This window comes from Trachymyrmex septentrionalis, unplaced genomic scaffold (genome assembly GCF_001594115.1).
Source record: "Trachymyrmex septentrionalis isolate Tsep2-gDNA-1 unplaced genomic scaffold, Tsep1.0 scaffold20, whole genome shotgun sequence".
Classification (NCBI taxonomy): domain Eukaryota; kingdom Metazoa; phylum Arthropoda; class Insecta; order Hymenoptera; family Formicidae; genus Trachymyrmex; species Trachymyrmex septentrionalis.
In genome coordinates, this window is record NW_017305180.1 from 694,862 (window position 1) to 705,920 (window position 11,059).

The window sequence follows — 11,059 nt, forward strand, 5'->3', positions numbered from 1 at the left end:
AGACTTTTTCTTATTGAATTCATTAATCGAGTTAAGTTCTACAAAAAAATATATATGTATATATACACACACATACACAGCATTAGTAAAAAATATTAGGCACTTTGTTAACCATCATTTAAAGTTTTAGCTTAAAAATGACATTTGCTGTAAATTCTTTTAAGAACCCTTTAAATTTGTGTATAATGTTAGTGACTAGTAGATAACAATGTAGGTAAAAGAATTCCTGATAAATGAAAAAATATAGGTGCCTAATATTTTGGATCAAAGCTGTATATTGCACTATATATTACAAGCCAAGTGGAGCTTATACAACTGCGACTTGTAACATAGTCGCGATTGCGTCCAATCCCAACAAAATGTAGTTCTACCATAAAATACCCTAAAATGTCATCAGTATAAATCGCAATCTGTAGCCTCGATCTATATGTAACGATTAATCTGTTTGCTCTCACGACGCGTACCCTCCTGACATGCAGTGTCCCCTGTGCACGATGCACGAGGGCGATAATTCAATGTAGAAACTGAATCCGTTCTCCCAACCTCCACCGATCGGTCGGTTGGATTCGCATCTATTGCCAGCTCTCTCCCTCGAAACTATATATTCCGCGACGGCGTATGCAGGAAATGGTATTTAACAGGCCAGGCCGGGTCCGACCCCGAGTGTACGCACGTAGCCGATAGTCAATGTGATGGAGAGGCGGACGTAGGGAAGAGAGAAGGAAAACGAATGAGTACTGGTCCCTCCTCATGTCCAATTGACGCGTCCGAGGAAGTGACGGAAGGATGGAAGCGCAATGTACTTGAACGTCCCATAAGCGGGTTCTACATTAGACTACTCCTGTTACCGGTAGTAGTTCGTTCGACTGCCTATCGTTCAGTCGTCGGGTTGTCAGCCGAAGATCACTGCGCCATTAGCAGTGGTCCATCTGAATTCGTTTTCCATACGATTCCCACTCTGTGTGTTCCAAAGTTTCTCGATGTGACGATAATGTTTGACCTGATCGAGAGATTCTCTTACTCGTGACAGAAGTAAGACAATCGAAAGAACCATTATTACCAAGCGCGGAGGATTATATATATTTTTAAAACTTCACGCGTTTCATAAAGGCGTTCACCAAGGCGAATCAGATCAATATTTGTTCATTGATAAAAAAGTAATTAAAAATAAATTTTGTTATTAAGTTTTATAAACTCTTAATTTTTATAACTTTGCTTGAATTTTATATAATAAAATAATGCGTAAACAGTACTTCTTATTGTTGCTCAACAAAAAAATCAAAAAGAGAACATCATCCAATTCTCTTCGAAGCTGAGAAGCAAAGTAAATAATCAATTTACTAAATTAATTTAGCAAACTATATACTGTAAAAATCATTATAATTTGTATAAGTTTCAATATACCTTTTCATTACAAAAGTTAATTCGTGATTTTTTTTTCGGGATTGTGATCATTTTATATGAAACATTTTTTCGTGCACTCGCAATCTCTGCGCTTGTATCGTCGATTAACACTGGATCACACAATACAGAACTGTTGTTTATTGTTTCTGCAGAGGAAGAGAAAGCGCGCGGAAGTACCTAACTAGCATCATAAAACAACTCGTTTGGAATAAAATTGGCGACAACTGTCGACTAATCGTCTCCAAACTTATATTGATCCGATTCGCCACGGTTTATCCTGTAGGATAATTTTTCATTCGCAGAGAGAACGGAATAAATTTTCAAAATGTAATGATGTTATATCAATGATATAGATAAATCTGTGTGATAGCGAATTCCACTGCTGCTTGAACTTTAGTCGAAAATATAAAAATAAAATTCGATATATTTTCTTACAAAAATTTTTTTCTGTATCTTTTATTGTTTTTCTTACGATCCTTCAACTTTTGTAGAAAATATTCTTGACTCTTCAAAAAAGAAAATTTATTTATAATTATTTAATGAAGATTTATAACGACAACATAGTTGTGTGAATAAGTTGTGAATTTCAAAAAACTTTGAGCTCTTTGAAGACTCTCATATCCGTTATGCTCGGAGAAATCAGAAACTGTTTGATTAAAACACGAGTGCACAATATTTGTTGACATCGGAAGATCGGAGGCCGTATACAAAGAAGTTTGGTTGAAATCTCATCATTTCAATCATGCTGAAAGGAATTGTTCTGCTGATTCTCCATGTCTTCTGTGACATTGGTGAGATTAAGCTAACTATCACGTTTCATTACACTGTTCTTGCACAATGTTTATTATTTTAGTAGAAATGCAAAATAACTATGTGTTTAAAGCAAGTGTTTTTAAATACTATTTTTTAAATAATTTGAAGAAAAATTAAATATTATTAAAAGTATATAAATATATGAATAAAAAGAAAATATATTTTTACACGAAATATTAATATATTAATTTTTATTTAAATACTGTACAAAAAGTATGAAGAATGTAAAAAATATAAAGATAAATTATATTGTTAATATTTATATAATTTTGCATTTCTCTATATTTCTTTATATTTGTATGTACGTATTTACTCTTCATTTTCTCTTTCCTCCTCCTCCCCCCCCCCACTCTCTCTCTCTTCCACAAAAAACTTACCTAATTGTTTTGATATACAGGATGTCCCACACCTAATATGTGATTATCTCTTATATCTTTGTAGGATAAAGTCAAATAAAAAATATATTCAGTTAAAAATTGTATGACCTGACGAGGCACATATAATATCGATTTTATAAAAAATTTATTTTTCGTTATATGTATGAAGATTATTGATAGATATACATTTTTTAAATAAAACAATATTTTTTTGCATAATATAATTTCTCTAATTCTGCACATAAAATTATTAAGGCAAAAATATCAATCAATCAATTTACAAAATATTTTATACATTATTCTGGCACATTTTGACATAAAATATAAAATATCTCAAAAACTATTGATTTTTCGATATTTCTACCTTAATTCTTTTATACAGAATAATTAGAAAAACTATAATTTTACATAAATAAAAAAGTAGATATATTATTCTACTTAAAAAATGACTGTGACTTTTATCATATGATCGTGAAAAATTAATTTTTAGAAAATCAATTATACTATTATATGTGTTTCCCATCAAGTTATATAATAATCTAAACAAATTTTTGATTCCACTTTATATTGCAAAGATATAAGGAATGGTCACTTTAAATAGGATATCCTGTATATACGTATAATGTGTATGTGTGTGTATGTGTTTTGTGTGTGTGTGTGTGTGTGTGTTGTGCGTGCGTAGTGCGCGCGCGTGTGTATGTGTGTTAAAATATATATACATTATTAGTAAAAAATATATATGTATATCATTAATTAATGTCATCTTTTAAATTATAATTTAAATTCTAGTACTTAAATACAATTAAATGATACATACATTAACATAAATCATAATGTTCCGATAAAATCAAAACGGAGTTTTGAAAAGGCGCGAAAATTATACTAACTTGCGAAAAAATTATTTGAACATATTTAGCTATTTTTCATGTTTTAATTATTTTTGTCTGCTGAACACGAATCTGTTTTCCTGCTATCATGTCACAATTTTAACTAAAATGATGTCAAAGACCGAAAACGAATTTTAATGACGTTGTAGCATTAGTAACAAATTTCTTCAAAATTTCATTAACACACAAAAGTATTAACTTTTTGCTTTAAAATGCATTTAATTTTGTTTTAATATAATTTTTCGTTTTCGAGCAAGTTAAAAGTTGATATGTTCATGTGTGTGTGTGTGTGTGTGTGTGCTGTTAACAAAAAATAGAAAAATTTACTGTCACTGTTACAACGTTACAAAAATTCTCAAAATTTTTAACATCTCACGTTATTATATATATAAAGTTTGTTCTCAGACAACGATCCAAAAATGTAAATTGGCAAACTAGTGTTATTTTCTCTAGCTTTTTCATAAAAATTTGAAATATAATTTGCTCCTCTCTCATCTTATATTTCTCAATCTATTTTCCTAATTTCGCTTTCAGCATTGGCAGGGCAGTGCGGAAAAGTATGGGTCACGGTTTCCTCTTTGTGGAGACCAATCGCTGCCAGCGATAAGGTGGTCGATGCCGAATTAGAAGTAAATTGGGAATTCGATTGTCCGGCGGACACGAGATACTCAGATACTCAAATCAAGGTGTTCACTGCTGACCCGTTAGCGGCACATAGTAATAAATTTTGTTTGATTCTCTTATGTATCGTATTTCGCTATCAAAAGGAGTGATTATAGAATCGAAAAACGCGTACTTTTTATTTTATAATATTTATAAGTTAACTACTTATATTATATATTAAATATTATATCAAAAGTATAATGTTTATCATTATAATTTATTACAAAACACAAGACATATGTATATGACAGTTTGTAATCATTGCATTATAAACTTGTTTTATTCAAAATTCTTATTTAATTTTATGTGAGAAATTTTATTAACAAATCTAAGTAAGAATTTTAGTATAAGAAAAATCCTATTTCAGTCATTCCAATTCTTATAAAATACTATTAGTATCAATTATTACATTACTTGTTAATATGTGATATTACTATTACTATACTCTAATTCTGTTTATGATTGCGTTTCAAGATTTAAAACATTTCGGTTTGCAGAACTGAATATAGATATAAATTCATACCGAAATGTTTACCAAGATCCACTTTGACCGAAAATAGAATTTCTCTTACTTAATTAAATTTGATTCTCATCTGTTCTATTTCATTAAAATTTATCAACAAAGTTGATAAATATAAAATTGATAAGTTGAAAATATATAAGTTTGTTTTGCTTTCGTATTTCATTGATAGCTTAGTACAGATCACCAGCTTAAGCGCGTTGAAACGCTTTGAGTTCGTCGTTAAAACTTGTTGGCTAAGTCTCTCTTCCGCCTATCGCATTCAATTTGGAAACATTGATCCGCTCGAAATGAATCCCTCGATAGTTTTGAATCGTTTCCAATCCGATTTATCTTACAGAATGAATCGTCGTGAAATCGAACGCATCCATCCCTTATCACATTTTCTCACCGTAAAGCTATTGAACTTTAGATACCAAAAAATTTGTCCACGCAACCACGAATCCTATTTGTTTCAGACAAAATGATCAAGCCTGAACTGATCCTGACTTCGTTACAACGTCCTCGAGGATACTATAGAACAAATATTACAGTCGGTCGTCCACCGTTATCAGGAGGATGGGACACAAAGGATGGAGCGACACTTCCAGGATCACATTGTCTCGATTATTATGCTATCCTTTACAAAGATGGTCATATGTTTTCCATGTCTTGCTTGCAAATTTGGCCGACTTGGATGTACGATTTAAGGTACTATAATTTTGTACTTTCAAAGTTTTGAATTGAAATATCTACTTTTTGTTTAAAAAATCATTTGTTTTTAAAATAATTTTTAAATAATATCCGAAAACGCTGTTTAAATATTTTAAAACATTTATACAGAAAGATTAAATCAAACAATAAAAGTCTTATACAGAACTTAATTAAAGCAATTACTTTCAGATAATCTTTAATTTTAATTGGATAAAATTTACTGTAATTAAATTACAGTTTCATTTTAGATTGTATCAATATAATAAACTGTAATTAAATTACAGTTTGTTACTGATAAGATACAATATACTTGCGATAAGATACAATATATTTGCGATAAGATACAATATATTTGCAGTAATTATTTATTATTAGATATTATAAATTGGACGAACCATACACAGAAAAAAATGTTTTGTTGAATTAACTAGAATTCTGGTGGAAAATGAACGATTCAAAATTCTAGTTAAATTTACAAAATTTCGAATTAAATTTAAATGTTAGTTATTTCAACTAGAATTCATTTTCCACTTGAATTCCAGTTAATTCGACCGAACATTTTTTTCGTGTAATAATCACAAGTAATTCTTTGTAGAAATTAACAGCTATTAACACCCAAATAATATTTTCTGTATTGTTAAAGAAGGGAAATCGGTATGCTTCCTATTGGCAGCCTGATGATACCTGGGACACATAATTCTGGTTGTTACAAACATGGTGATCTAACGCGCCGGGACGCCTTTCAGCGATACTTGTTGACACAAGATCGTGATGTGTGGACTCAGTTGGTGCATGGTATAAGGTATCTAGACATCCGAGTTGGATATTACCCATCAATACCAAATGGCACTGCACTTGACGAAGACGGGAATCATATAAATAGATTTTGGGTTAATCATGACGTCATCCGCATCACACCTCTTTCAGAGATTTTAAAGGATGTGAGGGATTTTCTGGATGTAGCAAGAGGTGAAGTTATTATTATGGATTTTCATAGGTGAGTAAAGTCTAATGCACAATTGAAAAACAGAGGCAATAGAAATAGGGAATAATAAATTTCAACCTATCAGAAACCGTATATCAGAATACACGATTTTTTTAATGGAAATCTGTTATTTTCTGTTCCTATTGCCTGTGCTTTTCAATTATGTTCCAGGGTTAACACGAAATAAATCGTTGTACAGTTTAAATTCACGTGCGAGAGCATATGTTGTAAATTGAATTCGTGTTAATGGCCGTAAAACTCAAATAAATGGTCATCAAAGAAATTACGAGAAAATTGCGAAAACTAAAATATACAGTATGTCCATTTTGATTGATATACTGGAATAACATAAAAACGCCTATATTTAAAAAAAAAACGGTTTGAGATAAAAGTTACATAGCCAGAAAAGGAATAAAATAAATCAATTTTCGAAAAATCGTTTTTTAAGGTCATAGTATAAAGATAATTTTTAATACAATTATATAATAACAATAATCATACAATTCTATTTAAAAAAATGACAATGATTTATATATAGCCAAAAAATCTATTTTTTTTTTAATTAATTCTATTATTATTTGTCCTCCTCCAGATCACGTAAATTTTATCTCAAATATTTTCTTGTAAATTTTCTTGTAAATGTAGCCATTTTTATGTTATTTTAATGTATAATTAAAAATAGAACATCCTGTATAAAATAATTAAGTTAATAATGCCATAATCTTAATTAGCTGTTTATATCCATATTTATTAATGTTAAAAAAGTAGAAAATGTTCCTGTTTTTATTTTTTATGCTTTTATTTTTTGCTTTTTATTTTTTGTATGCTATATCCAGCAATATTTGCCGTAAAAACGTTATTAATAATTATGCTTTACAAAATACTCAAAATTTGTAATAATTAATGTAAGAATTAACAAATAGATTTCCCGTGGGCTTCGAAGGTAGGCCAAACAGACATCGGAAACTGCTATCTATTTTACATCGAGAATTCGAAGGTTTAATCCTGAAACCAGATAGAGGAATTGAAGGTCTGGGACCAACATTAAATGACATTTGGGCCGGCGGAAAGAGATTAATCATTTGTTATGGTGACAAGCACACAATAAACGGTAAAATATTTTTGTTATAATTTCTATTAATTTACGATTTACAAATTTAATTAATTAAAATTCTTTGAAACTTTTCAGTTAATAAACAATAACAATTTCTACTTAATCTTTTTTAATTTAGAATACGACTGGCTGTGGCCGCCTTTGACGCAAGTATGGGGCAATCAGCAAACTGTGGAAGGTTTGTTCGAATATTTGGATGAAGAGATTTTAGGATCAAAGAAACGCAAAAATAGTCAGAATCCATTGTGGGCAGTAATGGCAGAATTAACGCCATTTCCATTAGATATTTTCTTTAATCTGTCTGGTGGGCTTCGGCAGATGGCTGATTCCGTTAATCGAAATCTCACTGTCAAGTTTCAAGAGGAATGGTGGAAAGAAACGAATATCGTCGCCACAGACTTTTTTCTCGGAAACGATTTGATCTGGGTATCAAGGATGTCAAATATTAAAAAAAGTAATATCGCGCAATGGCGTTTATAACCCATATATAGAATTTTACTGATGATACTACAATTTCTTGTTTCAAAAATGGAAAAAAAATATGCAAAATGGAACGACAGCTTTCATCACTTTTATAAATCTTAATAAAGATGAAATGGTATATATTAATATGAATTGATATATATTTATAAAATTATTCAGTTGCACGAATTTTACAAAAAATGTAAAATACTAATTCATCCACTTATTGTACAATATTATTGCAATAAAATTCTGTGTAAGCAATAATAATACAATCTATTTAAATAACAATTTAATTTGTGAATTATTGGCAGATTGTAACGACAAATGTTAAAAGTTTCATAAACACTAATGTTGTACTCTCTGTATATCAATTTTACAAATAAATGTTTCAAAATGTTTCAAAGTGTACCTGTTCGAATTTATTTAAATAACAAATACGTACATTATTCAATTTGTGAGAAAAGTTTCTGCTCCAGCATAGAATCGAATACAAATAAAATAATTGCAATACAAAATTATGACATGTTTATAATTAACAAAACATAAAAGTTCTTTCTAATAAAAGATCATAAATTCTTATAGGTATCTATATATCGTATGTATCTGATTTTTTTTTTATTACATAAAAAATATGCCTTAGAAAGAAATTGTTTCACGAAAGGAATTGTTTCAAAATCTTAGATTAGAATTTCTTTTCAAGACTGTAGGCCTTCAAGATTTCAAACTTCTTTATCAAATGAAGCTATCTATTTTTATCGATATAATATTGCAGCTGATAGCAAATTATATCTTACTATCAATCTACCTATGTACTTAATTTAAAGCAGTGCATGTTTCACAACCCGAATACTCACGTTTAAACCTTCCCGCTTGACTACCTACGTATCAAATTACCTATCACCGTTTTATGCATTTGACTTGCTAATAACCCTCACCAGTTCAGAAAGACTACATAGCCAGTAACGCTTCGGCTTTTCTCGTGGACGCCGAGTGAATGTTAAGCAGATAAGGTCGCGTTGGAGAAATGTTAGCAAACGCTACTGCAGAGGAGACGAAAGATGAGCTATGGTGGTCTATATATGCTTGGTGGTCGTGCGTGCTCGTGCTAAAGATGATGTTGCTGACGTGGTACACTGGACAGATCCGAGTGAGAGAACAGGTAAAATTTTCGAACAGTCCTTTGTATCTTTTTATAGGTTAATTTACTTATCTGCCTTTCAATAATATATATATATATATATAAACGTTGTAAACAGATGATTACACGTACAAAGTAGAGCGATTGCGTTTTCATTTAATATTATATTTAATCAGAATATAGTCATTTTATTATTATTTATCACTCTTTTAATTACGATCGCGTGATTAATATCTTGCATGTACGATGAGAATAATTTTATATAAAATTAATTCAGATATTAATACTCTTCAAACTTTTTATGTTGTAGTAAAAAAAAGCAATTAATATTAGTTTTTTAAATATCTTATATTGTATATGTGTTATATAAAGAAAATTTGATGTTAATTATAGCATTATCATTATACATAAACAAAGAAAATAATTTGTAAAAATTTATAACAAATATGTCTTGCAGCTATTTTGTAAATATTGATGATTAAAACTGATTGAGATTTAACTAATCTTCTGTTTTTACGAATAAATATAGAAAAAAAGAATCATATTAAAATCTTAGTCAATCTTGAATGTTTATAGAGAAACTGTTTTGTAAAATGATAACAATTAAATCTTCATAACTGTTTTGCATGTATGTAATGAATTGACTCACCAATTGATGTCTTCATCCAATGCCACTACTAGTGTTATCTGGGTGCACATATTTTACCAAAACCTTAAACAAACATTAATTTCCTTAAAATAAAGAATTATTTTAGTATCTTATATTATAATACTAATTTTATTATTTTTGCACATTATGTACTACATTTATTCAAGTAAATACAAAATCAGAATTTCTTTATGGAAATAAATCTTGAGTCAGCATTCATGGTTCGTTCTTATTTCAAAATTGTCTTAAGTGATGTCTTCAGATACTATAATTTTATGATTGATTTCATCATTTTAAAATTGTACTTAAGACTTTAAATATAAGAATAAAGTATAAATACCAGCCTTAATAATTTAAATTAAAAATTTTGTTATTTAAATATATTATATAAAACTCATTAATGCATTAAAAATATATACGTATATTAAGCTAGCACAGCTATTTCAGTACAATCAAACGCGATCTATACATGTTTTTGCTATTTTGTTGCTAATTTTTTGCTCTATTCCCGATTTTTTGCTCCAACCGATTTGGTAAAACCTATAGTTGTGCTAGCTTAAGACTGAAGTTAGCACAGCTACAAATAAAAAAAGCAGCAAATGAAAAATCAAATACATATTCTTGAAGAGCTATTTTTTTGCTAATTTTTTGCTCTATTCCCGATTTTTTTGTTCACTGTTTAAGTCGAAAAATTCGATCAAGAGTATGGCTGTGCTAGCTCGCGTACAAGAGTAAAGTATATTAAAGCAATTAATTGCTGGGCTAATTTTGGTGTTAAAATGTTTCTATAGAATTAATTGCTCTAGGAATATTCCGATTTTAAATTTATTACAAATTCCGATTTGGGATATTCTTAGAGCAATTAATTCTACAAACATTTTCAGACCGAAATGAGCCCAGCAATTAATTGCTTTAAGATACTTTACTCGTGTACGCGAGACAGCACACTCTTGGTCGAATTTTTCGACTTAAACAATGAACAAAAAATCGGGAATAGAGCAAAAAATTAATAAAAAAATAGCCTTTGAAGAATAAATACTTGATTTTTCATTTGCTGTTTTTTTTCTTTGTGGCTGTGCTAACTTTAGTCTTAAGCTAGCACAGCCATGGATTTTAGCAAATCGAAAACAAAAAAATTGGGAATAGAGCAAAAAATTAGCAAAAATATGTGGTATATATCGTTATTGTACTGAAGTGGCTATGCCAGCTTAATAGACGTAAAATATATGTACAAACAATTATTAAATCAATGTACCACAATAAAATATAATATGATATTAAATTTATAAAATATAAACACATAGGCATAAATTTATCATTTATATAATTTCTTGTTAATTTTCTATATATA

At 29.4% G+C, this 11,059-nt stretch overlaps 2 protein-coding genes across 3 annotated transcripts in view; both read left to right on the forward strand.

Annotated features, from left to right (window-relative positions):
- Positions 1–1,024: 1,024 nt before the first annotated feature.
- LOC108747859 lies at positions 1,025–8,009 on the forward strand. Of its 2 annotated transcripts, XM_018485742.1 has the most exons (7): positions 1,025–1,157; positions 1,982–2,195; positions 4,016–4,198; positions 5,123–5,354; positions 6,001–6,354; positions 7,266–7,453; positions 7,575–8,009. In XM_018485742.1, the coding sequence occupies exons 2-7, from the start codon at positions 2,147–2,149 to the stop codon at positions 7,934–7,936; spliced, it is 1,368 nt and encodes a 455-aa protein (XP_018341244.1). In that variant the 5' UTR covers positions 1,025–1,157; positions 1,982–2,146; the 3' UTR covers positions 7,937–8,009. The 2 variants fall into 2 exon arrangements, with proteins under 2 accessions (XP_018341244.1, XP_018341243.1); XM_018485741.1 differs by lacking the exon at positions 1,025–1,157 and having other exon boundaries at positions 1,902–2,195.
- A 749-nt stretch (positions 8,010–8,758) lies between these two features.
- Positions 8,759–11,059, forward strand: part of LOC108747658 (prostaglandin E synthase-like) — a 6,193-nt gene continuing 3,892 nt past the window's right edge. Inside the window, exon 1 of the mRNA XM_018485258.1 lies at positions 8,759–9,080. Coding sequence (XP_018340760.1) covers positions 8,946–9,080 — 135 coding nt within the window. The 5' untranslated portion in view covers positions 8,759–8,945. The remainder of the gene's footprint in view (positions 9,081–11,059) is intronic.